Raw genomic sequence first — 19,700 nt, forward strand, 5'->3', positions numbered from 1 at the left:
TAAACCCTATTATGATTGGTTTCTCCGAGGAATACTGCCTCAAGGCAGACACGAGGCAAGGGCTTTTAAAATTCGAGCTTCAACTTATGCTATCATCAATAACACTTTGTTCAAGAGATCGCAGGCTGGACCCTACCTGAGATGCTTGGAGCCTGACGAAGCCAAACTAAATACACGATGGACACTGTGGCAACCACAAAGGAGGAAAGAGCATGGCGAGCAAAGTTCTCAGGACAGGCTACTACTGGCCTACACTGAGGGCTGACTGCCTGGAATACTCTTCAAAATGCGAAGCCTACCAAATTCATGCACCAATCATACATCAGCCATCTGAACTCCTCCATTCAATTTCCGCACCCTGGCCATTCATAAAGTGGGGCATGGATATTGTGGGAAAACTGCCCGTAGCTCCAGGACAAAAAGTATTCATGTTGGCTATGACTGATTACTTCTCCAAATGGATTGAGGCTGACTCTTTCAGGCAAGTAACAGAAAAGGAAGTAATATCCTTCATCAGGACAAACATCATTTGCAGATACGAAGTCCCATTAGAAATAGTATGTGATAATGGAACTCAACTTGTGGGAAAAAGGACCCAAGCATTTTGCCAAGAGTGGAATATCAACCTGGTAACATCAACCCCTGGATATCCAAAAGCTAATGGCCAGGCTGAATCAAGCAATAAGGTAGTCATAAGCTGCCTAAAAAAGAAGCTGAAAATAAGACGAGGCAGATGGGCTGAAGAACTCCATTAGTACTATGGGCAGATAGGACAACTCCAAAAACTGCAACAGGCCAAACACCTTACTCCCTGGTGTATAGCTGTGAAGTTGTCATTCCTGCAGAAGTACAGGTGCCAACATCAAGGTACAGCCTGAACAATGTTGAAGCAAACAAAGACCTAATGCAAGATAACCTGGTCCTAACAGAAGAATTAAGAGACGCTGCCAAGATCAGGATGGCATCATATCAACAAGCAGTCGCCAGGACTTACAATAAAACCGTCAGGATCAGAGTCTTTAAAGAAGGAGACCTTGTCCTACGCAAGGTATTTCCAAATAAAAAAAAGAAAAATCAGCAGGCAAGCTGGCTCCCACATGGGAAGGCTCTTAATTAATCGATTCAATTGTTGGACAAGGAGCATACAGGCTCCAAACGCTAGAAGGGGAAATGATCCAAAGATCCTGGAATGTAACTCATTTAAAATTATTCCATATGTAAATATCAGATCAGGCTACAATCAGGTATAAATTCAATCACTACTCAACCTGACGTGCTACGTGATGAACTACATGTTTTACATGCCTTGTCTGTATTTTATATCTGTTCAACTAACCTATTTATTTACTTCTTGAATCCTGAACAATTATACATGATAAAAGATTATATGCATAAATATTCAGGATTGAGGGCTACTCTACTATATAATTCTGAAACAAAAATTCTGCACTTGACTGTGCCTGACGAGTTGGTAACCGCCAACAGATACAGTAAATGTCAGGACCAATCAGGCATGAAATAATTGTCTGACCTGGCTAGGTTTACTGCCACGGATTATAACCGGCTGGACGCAGCAAGATAGGTGTAAGGGTGTTCTCTCCCAAACACTTAGTCTAAAATGCCCTCTTGACAGGCCGAATACCAAGCCCTCCAGCTAGGCAGGTGATGTGAATATTATTTGCGCACATTTAGTCCCCTAATTGAGCCTATTTTGCATACTATTATAGCATTTCATGGCCATTTTATCCGTCAAAACCTTCCTATTTGCTTTTCTATCGCATTTCATATGTTTTGTAGAAAAGGAGATAATAAGGCGGAAATTCCCGTCTTTCGTGCATATTTGGAAGCTTATTGATGATTTTAGATGGACTAGTATGAAGAGGAGGCAAGAATGATGACCAATGATGTAGGAATAAAGAGTATATAGAAGGGTCATAAGGTTTAAAGCAAGGAGGAAAAGCAAGGAAGCCATTCATGAAGAAAATTGCTCGGAACGCAAACCAAGAGTTGCTCCTTTGGCTCTGAAAATATGTTAGATGGAACGGCGTCGAAAAATCAAGCGATCTAGGCTTTTGAATCACTCCAATAGGAGTCCGGATGAGAAAATGACGTCCGTTTTACAATCCGAGGTCAAACAAAGAAACTGTTCGGGAATCCGCGCGTCCGGAGACAAATCCGCCCGTCTTCCTCAGGACGCCCGTCTTCCCTACAAGACGCCCGTCTTTTGGCTGGGAAAAACAAGAAATTTTGCTGGAAGAGAATCCGCCCGGATTCCCCTGCCACAATCCGCCCGGATTCCCCTGCCACAATCCGCCCGGATTCCCTACAATCCGCCCGTCTTCTCCCAGAATCCGCCCGGATTCCCCTACCTGAATCCGCCCGTCCCGACACCAATCCGCACGGATTCCTCCACAGCACAATTTCGTCTTCTCCAAGCTACAAAGAAAGAAGCCCTTCCTTCGAAAAATACCGGCTCCTCCTTGCTCAATCTAAAAAGTGTAATTACTATTTTAGCCTTAGTTAACCCTAAATGCATCCACCTAATTTCCACTATAAATACCCCATCTTTGTAATTAATCAAGCATGAGTTTTTAGGAGGAAATTCTCTTAGATTAGATTAGGAGTAGATTAGAATAGATTACTCTTTAATCTTTCCACAAATTACACATTAATCTTTCCATAATTATTGTTCAAGTTTATTATTCAAGTTTATTATTGGGTAATTGAAGATTATTGGGTTATTATTGGGAGATTGACAACCTTCCATCAATCATCAAGTTCTTCTATTATTCTTTGCTTTATTATTTGGATCATCTTAAGTTGGTATAATTCCTATACTCTTTAATCTTTATTGTTCATTTCTTCATTCTATTATCATGTTTATACTTGTTGTGATGATTGACACCCTTATTAACATGTTAAACTTGATAATGAGTGAGTAGTCCTTTAGTTAGGATTAGTGGGTAATTAAGGGAAACCAACATGGGATTGATTCATGCTTAATCTAATATGTTCACATGATTAAATTGCTTGCTTGTTGTGATGTCAACTTTATGCACATGTTATGTTTGATGAAATGCTAAGCCTATGAATCCTTGCATTTACAACCATCTCTTATCTACTCAACTTGACTTGTAAGATATAACCCAACTCGAGTGTTGTTAGATCATGCATAGAAGTTGAATAGGAGGAAAGTAAGTCGACTTGTAGGTGTTCTACAATCTAATCGATTCGGCTCCGGGACCCAACCCTTCCTATGAACCGTAAGACATAACCCAACTCGGTTCCCCCACAACACTAATTGCTTGCATATAATTGTAAACATGTTTGTATGATCAAAACCATGAATCCCCCATGACCCCATGATATCCTAGCACTTTTAATCAATTGTTTACATCCTTTATTTCATTGCTTGTTTTACCTTATTGCTTTTATTAGTCTAGAACACAACTACAAACCCCATCAATTGTGACACTAGCATAAATTGAGATAGATGGACTTAGAACCCAAAGCACACCGTCCCATGGATCGACCTCGACTTACCGCTAGCTAGTTGTATGTTGAGTATTATAAATGTGTTTGATTGGATGAGTGACGACATCGTCCGGATCAAAATGGCGCCGTTGCCGGGGACGGTGCTATGTGATTAAGTTCTTATTTGTTTATCTATTTTAATTGTGCTTTCACCTTGAGGAACTTGTTCCTCAAGGATTGTTCTTACCATTTTTGTGTAGTTTCCATGCGTGTAGTTGTTAACTTGTCTTAACTATGATGATGACCCAAGACTTAACATATGGAGTATGTGGTAGATTCTTTGAGTATGACTATGGGTATGGGGAGTTTGAGGAGCAAGTCAACACAAACCTACCTTATTACTTATACAACGAAAATCCTAACCACTACCCCAATTTTTCCCACCAAAATCACCACACCCAATATCAACAACAACCACCCACCCAATACCCATTTCACAATGAACTTCAATCGCCACAATACAACCACTTTCACACCTACCCACAACAAAAAGATGAACCCATTCAAAACATGATTCTCCAAATGATGGGAGATCAACAAAACTTCTTCAAACAAATGCTAGAAGAGAGCCAAAAAGAAGATAATGTTCTTAAAGACATTGTTATCCAAAGAGAGGAATTGAGGATTCAAATTGCCCAATTAAAAGAATCCCAAGCAATCACTCCGCACCATTCTTTGGACATTGAGCATAAATGCGAATTTGAAGTAGTGACCTTTGACATGGAAGATGAGAAGTGGGAGGAGCCAAATTCCTTGAGCTCTTGTGACTATGAAAGTGTTGTGTTCGATAAAGAAGACATGAGGTTCAGCAAACCAAATACTCTTAACCTTTGTGAGTATGAGGGTGTGTCTTTTGATATGGACGTCGAGGTGTTGAAAAAAGAGTTACATGAAGCCCACATTTATGATTCATGTGAAGATAGCAACAATGATGATGAACCTAGAGGAGGGACTCACAATATCACCTTGCTTGAGGAGCCTATCCTTGAGGCATTTGAGATACCCTATCATGAAGAAGAACGTCCTTCCTTTATTCTTCATGAAGACCACTTGGCACCTATCATGGAGCCAATGATCATTGAAGAGGATATGATAGACCTTCTTCAAAAGGCCAAAGTTTCTTACAAGAGCTATTTGGTGAAAAAGCTCAAAAAGAAAATTGCTCGTGAGGCTACTTGTGAAGATTTGGCACCCACTATCTCAACTCCTATGGTATCCAATCATCAAAGCCATGAAAATTCTCCTTCTACCTTTGAAGAATTGAAAAATCAAAATGCTATCATCATCACCAAAATTGAAGAAGAAGTTGGTAAGTGGAAGTCCACGGATGAAAATGAACCACACTTCATGCTTAATGTTGACAAGAATCATGGGTTTACCCATTTGAAGCATCGGGAAAGCTCTAACGCTAAGGAGAAGGCAAGAAAAAGAACATTCTACAAGCCTCCTTGGCCAAATTTCATATTCAAATTGAGCAACCCATACTTGTGCTTATTTGGAGCTTGTTCACAAGCTTTTGATCTTTTATTAAGAGCTTTGAGTTCTATGGATAAGAATTTAAAATTGAACTAGTTTGGTGGAGTCCTATCTCAAACCACCATTTGTAAGATATTTCTTGAACCCCTTTATTTTGTATAATATTGTACATTTCCATTTGCATTCAATTTCTTGCATAAGAGAGAAGAGAGAGAGAGTCATCTTACATGTTTCATGAGCAAATTTCAGAAAGAGATAAGGAAAAAGAGAAAATTGGTGAGAAGGGGTGCGTTACTTCACGAAAAAAGGAAGAAAAAGAAGGAAAAGAACAGAAGACGCCCGGATCGAAAGGAGGACGCCCGACCAAGACCCGCGGAAAAGAAAAGGCTAAAACTGAAGGAGAATCCGTGCGGATTCAAGCGAATCTGCCCGTCCTGGACAATACGCCCGTCTTCTTCACGGGACGCCCGTCCCGTGTGTCATCCAGAAGCAAGATTTTAAGCGGTGAAAGAATCCGTGCGGATTGTTTACAATCCGCCCTTCCCGATCAAGCCGCGCGTCCTAGGCACAATACGCCCGACTTTTCCCACTTCCCAGCCAAGGAAGTTTGCTGTGTTTGAATCCGAGCGGATTCTAGCAAAGACGCCCGTCTTCTTCCTCGACAATCCGCCCGTCCCGACTGAAATCCGCTCGGATTGTCCTGTTCCTGCGGATAAAACGAGTCCGACCCAACCTTATCCGTTCGGATTCCCTACTCCTTCTATATAATCACCCCTCTTTCTTCCTCATTTCCTCACCTTACCAAACCCTAAAACACTCATCTCAATCCTCAAAATCACCATGCCACCCTCAAAAACACCCTTATCACCAACATCCAAATGGCACCATTGACAAACACCAAACGAAAGGCCAAGAAATTGGTTGAATCATTCGGGAAGAAGCGCAAGGGATCAACCTCTTCAACACCGCGAGAGGTAGTACTACCAAGGAGCACCCGACCCTTAATGAGGGGAGGCATTGAACAACTCAACCACTTCCAAGAAGTGCTCTTTCAATCCGACGACCACCGCCAAAAATTTGTCGAGCTACTAGGTAAGAAGTACGAACCTACTCAATTTGTAGACACTAGGGTGTTGGAAATCCTTAAGATAAGGTACCCTACCGAGATGTTCTTTAATGGCCTTGGCATTGGGAAACTTTTCCATGCCCATGAAGAGACTTACCTTAGTCTCACCCTTGAATTCTTGAGTAGCCTTCGCATTATGGCGGATACCCACAACAATGTGGGCATGGAGTTTAGGTTATGCAACCTAGACCATGTTCTTTCTCTTGAGGAATTTGCCTATGTTTTCGGTCTTGAAGTACCCACCGACCATACCGAAAAGCCCGATAATTTTGGTGTGGACTTTCTTTGGAAGGCTATCTCCGGGAGGAACTTTACCCATATAAAGCGTTGCTATACCTTTGCCATCCAACATCCGGTGATTCGATTCACCGAACGCTTTGTAGCCGGTTGCATCAATGGGAGGTACGAACAAGATAGGTGTACTCTCATCGACTTAACTTTTCTTGAGTCCTATTTGAATGTACGAGCGGTGAGGCGTTATAACTTTAATACGCCACTTGAGATACTTACTAGGTTCCATGATTTTGCTCAAGGGACCACCCAACTCAAAACCTTCGTGATGGGAGGTCTAATTACCATTTTGGCCCACCACCTTTGTCCCGGGTTCAATACCCGAGGAACCTATACTCCTCTTGAAGGGAGGACTTTGATTGATGAGCACACCATCTTCCACAGTCACCGATGGTGTAACTACACTCGAGATGGGAGTGTGGAGTGGCACACCAAGGGATGCACTTCAATGATCCTTGAGGGATGGAAGATACCGGGCATTGACCCAAGATTGAGTCCATACTCTCCTCCACCAAGCTACCTCCTTGATATCCAAATTCTTGATAATCCCCCTCAAAGGGAAGAGCCACACCGTCAACCACCTCGTGGAGGGCCGGGAATACATATTCGCCCACCTTCCTACGTACCTATTCCGCCATACCCTACTCCTTATACCGAATTTCAACCGGCAATCCCCAATACCCCGGGTATTAATGATTTGATGGCACTCATGAATAGAGTGGACCTTGGGGTGCATAAAGGGAGGGAAGACAACTACTTGGCCCTCTACCCCCAATACTATAACATGGCTCAACAAGGGTATATTGACCCCGATGGTCCTAAGCCCTCTTGGGCACAACCGGAGCTCTTGTTCCCAAATTATGGGGACCAAGCTTGGGGTCGAGGAGACGGAGGGCATTCTAGCCAAGGTGGAGGGTACTCGGGTCAAGGAGGAGGATTTGACCAAGGAGGATATTGGGGCCAAGCACCCGGATATGATCAAGCTGGAAGCTCTCATGGTTATGGCTATGATCAAAATGAGGATGACGAGTGAAAGAGGCCTACTTCACCACTCCCATTTGTATGATACCCATCTCTCCCTCTCTCTCTTTTGTATACATTGCATTTAGTGTAGCTTTTGCATGCATTTGTATTATATTTCATATTGCATTTACATTAGTTAGTTCATAGTATAGTTGCATTGTAATATAATTCATATAGATAATTGCATGTAGACTAGAATTCATGCATAGTCACTAATGACCAATCCTATTCTTTTCTACACTAGAAATAGTGTTTAAATCGGTTTGGGGAGGTTTGATCATAGGTGACCATAGTCTACTAGAAATCATGCATCATATAGTATAGTTTAGATTGCATTCATTTGTTATATATGTCATATATAATTGCATTTAGTTAGAGCATGCATTCATTCATATCATATCATTGCATTTGTACTTTATTTCAAAAAAAATCAAAAATCCAAAAACATGTATTTCCTTTTTATTCCTACTCCTACATGTACATTGAGGACAATGTCCAAAATAAAGTGGGGGATGGGAATTTATATTCAAAAAATGCATAAAAATTGAAAATTTTCGAAAAATCCCAAAAATATGTCTTTTACTTTCATAAAAACAAAAACCATAAAAATTTGAAAAATTTAAAAATCCAAAAACAAGTTCATTTCCTTTGTAGTGTAGACTTGTATATATTGTGTTTGTTCATCCTTTTTCACATTGATTGACTACGCCACATCCGAGACATGAGGATATTGAAGACCGCATGGTATGATCTTTCCAATCTCCTTTTTTCTCTTTATGTTGATGACTATGTGGCTTTATTTTGGTGGATGCGGTATAAACAATGTGAATTTAGGACTTGCATTTAGATTATATGGCATATTAGTTGGTAGAATCATTTGCATTTGGATGTTTATATGCTAGTTGCATCATGGCATGTAGTTGCATGTTAGAAAAATTTTGTGAAACCGTCTATTTGGGAAGCTTGACAAGTATATATAGGCCCTAGTAGATGTTTTTTCTTCTTAAGACTTTGATTGTTAGAATACTTGTAAAACACCCTAGGATGTGTCATGCTAGTATCCTTTGACCCATGGATTAAAGCCTAGTCAAGAGTACCTTGTGGTGTGATAACTCCTTGGCTACCGTTTATTCCAAGGTGACTCTTGAAACCATGCATCCATCCATCCATCATCCATGTTCTACCACATTTTTGTCATCAAAGGGAATGGGCACAAAAAGAAATTGATTTGAGTTCAATGAAATGAAAAGTGAAAGAAAGTTTGCAAAAATGCATCAAAAGAAAAGAGGAGCAAAAATAGACTCCAAAAGTTTCAAATATAAGACACCCTCACTACATATGGGGTGACTTTGAAAATGTTCAAAAGAAATGCAAAAAAAAAAATTGAAAAGTTGTCAAGTATTGAAATGCCAAAAATCAAAAAGAAATGGCAAGAAAGTGTTCTCAAATGTCAAATGCCACAAGAAATTGGGGGGAAAAATAAAAACAAAAGCAAACTCCCAAAGTGAAACTCAAATATCTATTGATCCCTTTATCCATCGTATCCATTTTTGTGCATGGTAGAGAGGGGACGACCCTTCTTCTTGTCTAGGCAAGAGGGGGAATTCCGCGATCCTCCAGTGTTTCTAACACCATAGGGAGTCTATTCGTGACGAAAGCATTTAACGATTGAGGACAAAGGTACCCTAGCTTGACACAACTTGGAGGTGATTTGTTGGTATCCTTCTAGGCTTAGTAGTTAGAAGAAATTGCATCTATGAAGGAGTGTGTACCCTTGAATTGCTTCCCTTGTAGATAATTTCCGCCACTTAGATGAGGAAAGTGGCTATTCTTTTGTAGATGCATCCATTACTTGATTTTGTGTGCTTAATGTTTGGATGTGTCGCCATTTTGGCAAGACCCACCTTGCCTTGCAAGAAGGCATCCTACCTCATTGTTGTCTTGTTGTGAGTTGAAGGGGCGGAGTGAGACCCACTAATTGTCTCATATCGGTTATGTTATTAGGTTAGTTTAAATAAAGGTCTAGTTTTAGTCACCTCTTTACTCGGGACGAGTAAAGGTTCGGTTTGAAGATATTTGATGTGAACATTATTTGCGCACATTTAGTCCCCTAATTGAGCCTATTTTGCATACTATTATAGCATTTCATGGCCATTTTATCCGTCAAAACTTTCCTATTTGCTTTTCTATCGCATTTCATATGTTTTGTAGAAAAGGACATAATAAGGCGGAAATTCCCATCTTTCGTGCATATTTGGAAGCTTATTGATGATTTTAGATGGACTAGTATGAAGAGGAGGCAAGAATGATGACCAATGATGTAGGAATAAAGAGTATATAGAAGGGTCATAAGGTTTAAAGCAAGGAGGAAAAGCAAGGAAGCCATTCATGAAGAAAATTGCTCGGAACGCAAACCAAGAGTTGCTCCTTTGGCTCTGAAAATATGTTAGATGGAACGGCGTCGAAAAATCAAGCGATCTAGGCTTTTGAATCACTCCAATAGGAGTCCGGATGAGAAAATGACGTCCGTTTTACAATCCGAGGTCAAACAAAGAAACTGTTCGGGAATCCGCACGTCCGGAGACAAATCCGCCCGTCTTCCTCAGGACGCCCGTCTTCCCTACAAGACGCCCGTCTTTTGGCTGGGAAAAACAAGAAATTTTGCTGGAAGAGAATCCGCCCGGATTCCCCTGCCACAATCCGCCCGGATTCCCTACAATCCGCCCGGATTCCCCTGCCACAATCCGCCCGGATTCCCTACAATCCGCCCGTCTTCTCCCAGAATCCGCCCGGATTCCCCTACCTGAATCCGCCCGTCCCGACACCAATCCGCACGGATTCCTCCACAGCACAATTTCGTCTTCTCCAAGCTACAAAGAAAGAAGCCCTTCCTTCGAAAAATACCGGCTCCTCCTTGCTCAATCTAAAAAGTGTAATTACTATTTTAGCCTTAGTTAACCCTAAATGCATCCACCTAATTTCCACTATAAATACCCCATCCTTGTAATTTGATGCGGTCGTTTCTACACCAAAAATAAAATACCTAAGTACAACTAACAGAAGCTAGCGGTAAGTAGGGTCGATCTCCACAGGGAGGCGGTGTACTATCTATTTGTCTATTTATCTGTCTAATGTCACTAATGGGGGTTTGAAGGGTTTGTGTTAACTAAACTAAAGACTAAAGCAAGAGAAATAAAAAAGAGAAATTAACAGAAGAAAAGGGAGTATGCTAGGAGTCGGTCCACCGTGGCAGCTATCAGATCTTATACTATCGGGAATACTAAGGCGATTAGACTATTGATAAGAAGAGCTATGGTCGTCACCTTTCGGTCCTTAAACCGCCCTAGAGCGTAAAACGACTTAACTTTCGCCCTCACTGCAATACCCTATTGTAATTAAGCAAGCCTTCCCTTCCAATCTTTCGATCTAGGTCGGGTTTAACTAGGTTTATGGTCTCCTGCATGCATTCATTCGACCGGATAACAGTTAAATTGCCTAATACAATTCTTATCGCAAGACTAATCTATTTAATACAGTTAAAGCATCGCTACCACGGCTTCCCTAATCCTAACATACTAGGGGGAATTAGCTACTCATGGGAATGGGGGAAACAAGAATTAAAGCAAGAATAATAAACATTAAATAATAATTAAAGAAGAAAAGAGAAGAAGGAAATACTGAATTAAGTCCTGAAATGGAAGAAATAAAAGTAACAGTGAAAGTGACAGGGGAAAGTAACGTATGTCGATCCCCTCGATTGTTAGATTACTGGATGATTACAAATGACATCCCTAACTCCTATTTATAAGAAATTAGGAGTAGGGTTAAACCTAATTAACGGAATTTAGACTAAAAAGCCCAACCCGTAGCAAAGTACACTCGATCGAGTAGAGAAAGTACTCGATCGAGCAAACTCAGCCAGGAAACAGCTCGATCGACTAAGGAAACTGTTCGATCGAGTAAGGGCATAAAGAAACTGGTCGATCGACTTAGGCTAGAGCTCGATCGACTGATTATTCAACCTAAAGCCACTCGATCGACTAGAATAGCACTTGATCGAGTGGATATCGACTTCAGCAGCTTAGAATTCTCGTTAATTTGACTTTGACTTGTCCTCTTAGTTCCGAAACACCTTCACGCATCCCAAGACAGCAATATTTCCCGCTCCAAATTATCTCTTCCTCCAAATGCATGCAAAATGGACGGAATAGAGCATGGTTTCGCTACTTCCGCGATTATTCCTACAAAAAGGACAAAATACACCAAAGCAGCCAATTCGGGGCAAAATACTATAAAAACAGTATATAAATGCATGGAAATACGTGCTGAAATAGGCCAAAAAGACCGTACATTAGGCACGTATCAAATCTCCCCAAACCAAACCTTTACTCGTCCTCGAGTAAACTCAAAACTATATGCTAATGGAACGGAAATGATAACTCAGAGCTAGCTACAAATGCCCGCTTAAGCCAATTTAATGCAAGCAAACTAAAACTTATAGCTAAACAGTCAAATGCAAACGAGTTGTAAGATGTTTATAATAAAGCTGAATCGTCGACCTTGCAAGACCTTTAACAATGGACTCTCACGGGTCACTCTTTCTCTCATGAAGCAAAGGGTAAGCATATATATGTATAAGAGAGAAAGAAAGATAGTCGCTCACCTAAACTACGACCTACATAAACATGCATGCAACTAATATGATAGACAATTCTAACTACCGTACACACATTCCAACCAAACGAGGTCCTGTCACAGCCGAGGGCTTACAAAAATATGGTAAAGTGAGGCAATGGGTAAGAAAAGGCAAAACATTTATGGGAATGTGGAGGTATAGGTGATCAAGCTAGTACCTAAACAAAACCATATGAAAGCATCCATTTCCAACTCAATTATGAAATAAGCACATGCCCTTCAGTTGGCATAAAATCTCACCAAACCCAACTGCAAACACTCCTCAAATGATATAAGATAGAACATAGGAGCAGAAACCGATCACCAAACATGAACCTCTTTTTTCATAATTTTTCTTCTTTCTTTTTCATTTTTCTTGGTTTCTTCTTTTCTTTTCTGAATTCTCTTTTCTCGATTCTTTTTCATTTTCAATTCTTTTTTTTTTTCTTTTTCACGTCAATTTTTTCCATCATCCTCCTTTTCTTCATAAAATACCAACTCCGAATCAATAGATTATGCGCCAATATTTGATACAATAGAAAATATACCGCAAAACAATCTAAACTAGCTTGACAAGGCAGGCTAAATTTGGATGTAGCTAAGGGTCAACTGGCAAATTTGGCTAATGTGGAGTTAAATGGGTAAAAATGAAAGAAAAGGGAAATGTAAGCACCTCCCTGCATGTGACACCAACCACTAACCCGAATGTATGTAGGCAAAAAGCAATTGAATTTCATATACGTGCAATAATGAACATGTTATGCAAGGAGTAACTACTCACAATCCTACATGAAACTGGTCATAAATGACACCAGTTTATAAGGCTCTAAATCTTAGAAATTATAAGTAGGTTGCCAAAATTTCAGGTCAAGTCTATATGTTCAGCTAAATTAAACATTAACTCGTAGATTATGCAATAAGACAATGCTAAAAGATAACAGTTTAATGCAAGGCTTAAGCAAAAAGACAGATGCAGTGCAATATCATCATTGAAATCAACCGTTCCGACTCAACCTATATGCAAAAATAAACATGAATTTTTTTTTGAATTTAACAATTTTTTTTCAATTTTTATGGAATTTTTGAATTTTTAATGAAATAAATAACAATGCAAACAGGAAATTAAACGTGATTACTGAAATGCAAATAAAAACAATATGCAGACACAGATATGGATGCATAACCTCCCCAAACCAAACCGTACAATGCCCCCATTGTACCAAAACATGGAAAGGAAATGCAAACTAAAGGAGGAAAAGTGTAAAAGCGGAAAAACTCACAAGATGCGCGAAAATAAGGGACCTCCCCAAACCGACCATGAAATGGGAGGTTGCTAAGGGCCCGGAAAACCGTCTCAGGAAGCTAATCCAAGTCAAATATACTCGATGTCCGTCCAACAGTGGTCGATCGAGTGAAATGGGCATTCAAAACCGCTCGATCGAATGGTGCACCAGTCGATCAAGTAATTTCCTTTCTGCAGGCACTCGATCGAGTGATTAATCAGTCGATCGAGTGAATCCCCTTGCTACAGTGTTCGATCGAGTAAGCAAAACCACTCGATCGAGTGATGCTCGATGAATTCCTGCAAAATGCAATTGAAACAGCCCGCAACTAACCAAAACAAGCATACTGAGGAAGTTTTATGGTATAAAACCATTTATTACAACTTAAAAAAATAAAGAACAAAATAAAATCTCCGGGTTGCCTCCCGGGTAGCGCTAGCTTCAACAGTCCCAAATTTCGACCTTCTTTTTCTTCGAGCCACTATAATTAATCATGATCAAAACAAATCAAAGCGCAGGCTTTGTCAAATAGTCTGCGCATGTGCTACACAACAGCATAAGTAGCACCAAAGTGGAATACAGAAATAGGAAATAAAAACATGTAAGCATTTAAGTCTAACAAACTTCCTATGTGAGCTCCTAAATTTATCCACATAATAAAGGAGCGCGGGAGCAACTGTCAATATATAAGGTTCCCGATTGATTAACGTTTTGAAATGATAAGGACGGTGAAAATTCGTTAAATTATGCGTCCACATATGAGGGGGTATAGCTTTGAAAAAGGAAGCATGAATAAGACGAGGTAATTTACAAATAATAATGAAATTACCGTTTGCTACCTCAGGTTGATCACTCTTAATGACGGAATCATAGATAAAAGAATTCATTACCTCTTCCGTGCTAGGAGTAATTACCGTCTCAGCTTCTTCATCAACCTCCTCGGTGGAATCCATCCCGTAGATCGCAGACTTCAAGTGTATCCGACTCGGTGAATAGGGGAGTTCACCGTAACCTTCATCATCGTCAGACTCGTCATCCAAATCAAACCAAAATGACGAACCAAAGCTCCCAATGGCCAACTCGATCGATCGAGCGAGAATAATCACTCGATCGACCAACTTCCTCCTGAATTCCACTCGATCGAGCAAAGCAATTTCACTCGATCGAGTCATTTCTCTGGAAAATCACTCGATCGACTAGTATAAGTCACTCGATCGAGTGATTCCTCCCGTATCTGTAAATCCTCGTGTGGGGCAATGAAATGTGATAGAAACTCGTCGTCCGAGTCATAAAAGTCATCCTCGGCATTGGGCAACACGGTTTTTTCATGGGAAAAACCGTTCTCGGCAAGGTATACCTCTTCGGTTGCCAATTATCCGACTCACCGTTAATCGAGCAATTTTAGACTCCAACTCAATGATTTGAGCATCCGCACGTCTATCACTCTCTTGCCTCACTCGATCATAATTCTGTATTTGAGATGCAAGTATCTCCATTAAAGACCTCAGTTCTGCAACCTCTTCTTCTTGTATCTCACCGCTAACCGAGCAATGTCGATTCGAGCTTTTCAAGTCGCGAAGAGGTCCGTCTATCATGATCTTGCCTCTCTCGGTCACGATCTTGCAATTGAGATGCAAGTGTCTGCAGTAAGGATTTCAGCTCCGCAATCTCTTCTTCTTGTATATCAGGAGGATCTTGTTGCGGTGGCCATTGATAGGGTGGATGTGGCGGCACAACTACAGCTGCATTGTGCTTAGCGAACCACATCTCCGTAGCGAGATCACCTACTGTTCCATATAATGGGACATCGGTGATGGGTCAAAGGTACTCAAGCCTTCCCTTTGACAGTCCTGCACCTAGAACTGTCTAGGTAGTACCTGTAAGGCCTATCAAAACAGCACTAAACAAAAGATTAAAATGGCTTCAAGGGATAAATCCCTTGAAGCTAAAAACAGATAAAATTAACAAATAAATAAATAGATTGCCTCCCCGGCAACGGCGCCAAAATTTGATGCGGTCGTTTCTACACCAAAAATAAAATACCTAAGTACAACTAACAGAAGCTAGCGGTAAGTAGGGTCGATCTCCACAGGGAGGCGGTGTACTATCTATTTGTCTATTTATCTGTCTAATGTCACTAATGGGGGTTTGAAGGGTTTGTGTTAACTAAACTAAAGACTAAAGCAAGAGAAATAAAAAAGAGAAATTAACAGAAGAAAAGGGAGTATGCTAGGAGTCGGTCCACCGTGGCAGCTATCAGATCTTATACTATCGGGAATACTAAGGCGATTAGACTATTGATAAGAAGAGCTATGGTCGTCACCTTTCGGTCCTTAAACCGCCCTAGAGCGTAAACAGCTTAACTTTCGCCCTCACTGCAATACCCTATTGTAATTAAGCAAGCCTTCCCTTCCAATCTTTCGATCTAGGTCGGGTTTAACTAGGTTTATGGTCTCCTGCATGCATTCATTCGACCGGATAACAGTTAAATTGCCTAATACAATTCTTATCGCAAGACTAATCTATTTAATACAGTTAAAGCATCGCTACCACGGCTTCCCTAATCCTAACATACTAGGGGGAATTAGCTACTCATGGGAATGGGGGAAACAAGAATTAAAGCAAGAATAATAAACATTAAATAATAATTAAAGAAGAAAAGAGAAGAAGGAAATACTGAATTAAGTCCGGAAATGGAAGAAATAAAAGTAACAGTGAAAGTGACAGGGGAAAGTAACGTATGTCGATCCCCTCGATTGTTAGATTACTGGATGATTACAAATGACATCCCTAACTCCTATTTATAAGAAATTAGGAGTAGGGTTAAACCTAATTAACGGAATTTAGACTAAAAAGCCCAACCCGTAGCAAAGTACACTCGATCGAGTAGAGAAAGTACTCGATCGAGCAAACTCAGCCAGGAAACAGCTCGATCGACTAAGGAAACTGTTCGATCGAGTAAGGGCATAAAGAAACTGGTCGATCGACTTAGGCTAGAGCTCGATCGACTGATTATTCAACCTAAAGCCACTCGATCGACTAGAATAGCACTTGATCGAGTGGATATCGACTTCAGCAGCTTAGAATTCTCGTTAATTTGACTTTGACTTGTCCTCTTAGTTCCGAAACACCTTCACGCATCCCAAGACAGCAATATTTCCCGCTCCAAATTATCTCTTCCTCCAAATGCATGCAAAATGGACGGAATAGAGCATGGTTTCGCTACTTCCGCGATTATTCCTACAAAAAGGACAAAATACACCAAAGCAGCCAATTCGGGGCAAAATACTATAAAAACAGTATATAAATGCATGGAAATACGTGCTGAAATAGGCCAAAAAGACCGTACATTAGGCACGTATCATAATTAATCAAGCATGAGTTTTTAGGAGGAAATTCTCTTAGATTAGATTAGGAGTAGATTAGAATAGATTACTCTTTAATCTTTCCACAAATTACACATTAATGTTTCCATAATTATTGTTCAAGTTTATTATTCAAGTTTATTATTGGGTAATTGAAGATTATTGGGTTATTATTGGGAGATTGACAACCTTCCATCAATCATCAAGTTCTTCTATTATTCTTTGCTTTATTATTTGGATCATCTTAAGTTGGTATAATTCCTATACTCTTTAATCTTTATTGTTCATTTCTTCATTCTATTATCATGTTTATACTTGTTGTGATGATTGACACCCTTATTAACATGTTAAACTTGATAATGAGTGAGTAGTCCTTTAGCTAGGATTAGTGGGTAATTAAGGGAAACCAACATGGGATTGATTCATGCTTAATCTAATATGTTCACATGATTAAATTGCTTGCTTGTTGTGATGTCAACTTTATGCACATGTTATGTTTGATGAAATGCTAAGCCTATGAATCCTTGAATTTACAACCATCTCTTATCTACTCAACTTGACTTGTAAGATATAACCCAACTCGAGTCTTGTTAGATCATGCATAGAAGTTGAATAGGAGGAAAGTAAGTCGACTTGTAGGTGTTGTACAATCTAATCGATTCGGCTCCGGGACCCAACCCTTCCTATGAACCGTAAGACATAACCCAACTCGGTTCCCCCACAACACTAATTGCTTGCATATAATTGTAAACATGTTTGTATGATCAAAACCATGAATCCCCCATGACCCCATGATATCCTAGCACTTTTAATCAATTGTTTACATCCTTTATTTCATTGCTTGTTTTACCTTATTGCTTTTATTAGTCTAGAACACAACTACAAACCCCATCAATTGTGACACTAGCATAAATTGAGATAGATGGACTTAGAACCCAAAGCACACCGTCCCATGGATCGACCTCGACTTACCGCTAGCTAGTTGTATGTTGAGTATTATAAATGTGTTTGATTGGATGAGTGACGACATCATCCGGATCAGCAGGAGACATAAGCCCTCCTGATAGGCCGGTTTTCCCACCCCTTCAACCATTATAGCAAAAAACTATACTTGGTTGAATTACTCATGAATAACAAAATAAAACGAAAATGATGTGCAGGTTATTCAAACAAAATGTTTGACAGGCCCAACAGGACGAAACTCACAAACCAAGCAAAGTTAAAAGTAAAATCAGCCAAAAGAAGGCCACCATGCCTATATTAATAAAAACCCTTACCCCCTGGGCAAAGGCGCCAAAATATTCATAAAGGCCAGGGATAGTCTCCCTGACCCAAGACAGGAAAAGAAAATAAAATATTATTTGTCCAGGGACATCCCCCTGGATAGGCTAAAATACCAACTGAAAAAAATAAATTACTGCTTCTCCTTAGAAACAGTAACAACATCAACATCCTGCTCCTTACTCTTAGCCGGATCAGCGTCAACATCCTGCTCCCCTGGAGAGTCGACCTCCTGTTCATTTTCCATATTATGCAAGTCATGATACTTTGAAGCAGCAAAAGCCATCTCAGCTTCAGGGTTCCACTTCGCCCTGGCCTCAACAGCTCGACATAGCAAAGAGCCCTTCCCTTGATATAGAAGTAGAGGGAAGCATCATCTAGCTTGAACTCCAAGTCATCCCTCTCTTGGGTGAGCTCCTCATTTCTGTCCAAGGCCTCCTGCAACAGCCGCTTGCTCGAAACTGCCTCAGTCTTAGCAGCATCTCTCTCAGCCTGCACCCTCACTAAGTCAGTAGCTTTAGCAGCCAGGTCAGCTCGTGCAAAATCCAGCTCAGACTTCAGCCTATCGTAATCTGATCTCATCAGATCAATCCTGGCTACCAAAGAAGTGGCCTGATAGGCATTATGGAGACAGGTCGCAGCACCCTGATCAAAAACAGAGAGAAAAGTATGAGTAATATACCCCAATAATAAAAACTGCTCAAACAAAACACATAAAAATTGTTCAAGCCTACCTCCTTTACAGCAGCCAAAGCACCTGCCAAGAGGCTAACCGAATGATCCACCGAAGCAACTGCCTGAGTAGCGGTCTCAACAGGGTCAAGCGTGAGCATGACATCTGATTTAGAAGCAGCGTAATCCCTGATCTTCACCCTAGCAGCCTCCATATTGTCCACCCTGGCTCTCACTTCCCTGGCCGGGGCATAAATGTCAACATCTTCAATTTTCCTTTTTTGGGCTGCTGAACTCGTTTCAGCAGGGGCAACAGGTACAACAGTGACCTTGGCAGTATCATACTGTTCAGTCAAATCAATAACAGGCTCAGCATCCCCGCTTCCCTGGGAACCTTCCCCCTTGATCTTAGCCAGCCTGGCTGAAAGGTCAGCCATACCAAACCTGGCAAGGCGAGTAGATGACCTGGTGGCTACAATACGAAATACTATATTAGCAATATAAAACCAAACATTATCAGGAAGCCAAAGCAAAAAGAAGAGAAAGACTAAGATAGACTTACTGCCTGAGGTAGTAGCACTAACAGCCCCAGAAGGATTAGCCGGCCTGGCAGAACCATCAACCTTCAAGCAGCGAGGAAGGTGACCAACCCCACAACAGAGAGGCCAAGACCTCTCCAAAGGAGGAATAGCAAGAAAAGCAGAAATATTGGGAGTGGGATACTCAGTTTCAGTAACCCAATCATCAACTGCACACATAAGAGGTATGACTTATTATAAATTTCATTTTATTTTTCACTAACAAGTAAAATATGTAGGGCAAAGAGAGAAACCAAAAGACTCACCAGCAACGCAAGCCTCATGATTTAAATACGCCAAGTCAGGACCCACAGAATTGGTCCTGACAAACATGTACCCAGCAGCCCAGCCTTTATCATGGCCGATGTCCAGGTTGCTCAAAAGAGGAGTAGTAGAA

General features: G+C 40.7%; 1 protein-coding gene across 1 annotated transcript in view; it reads right to left on the reverse strand.

Moving 5' to 3' along the window:
- Window positions 1-17,970: 17,970 nt before the first annotated feature.
- Window positions 17,971-19,700, reverse strand: part of LOC141598311 (uncharacterized) — a 61,870-nt gene continuing 60,140 nt past the window's right edge. The window contains exons 2-4 of the mRNA XM_074418112.1: window positions 19,288-19,473; window positions 18,788-19,197; window positions 17,971-18,698 (exon numbers count right to left, since the gene is read on the reverse strand). Coding sequence (XP_074274213.1) covers window positions 18,075-18,698; window positions 18,788-19,162 — 999 coding nt within the window. The 5' untranslated portion in view covers window positions 19,163-19,197; window positions 19,288-19,473 and the 3' untranslated portion in view covers window positions 17,971-18,074. The remainder of the gene's footprint in view (window positions 18,699-18,787; window positions 19,198-19,287; window positions 19,474-19,700) is intronic.

The sequence above is a fragment of the Silene latifolia genome, chromosome 9 (assembly GCF_048544455.1).
Source record: "Silene latifolia isolate original U9 population chromosome 9, ASM4854445v1, whole genome shotgun sequence".
NCBI classification, from domain to species: Eukaryota; Viridiplantae; Streptophyta; class Magnoliopsida; order Caryophyllales; family Caryophyllaceae; genus Silene; species Silene latifolia.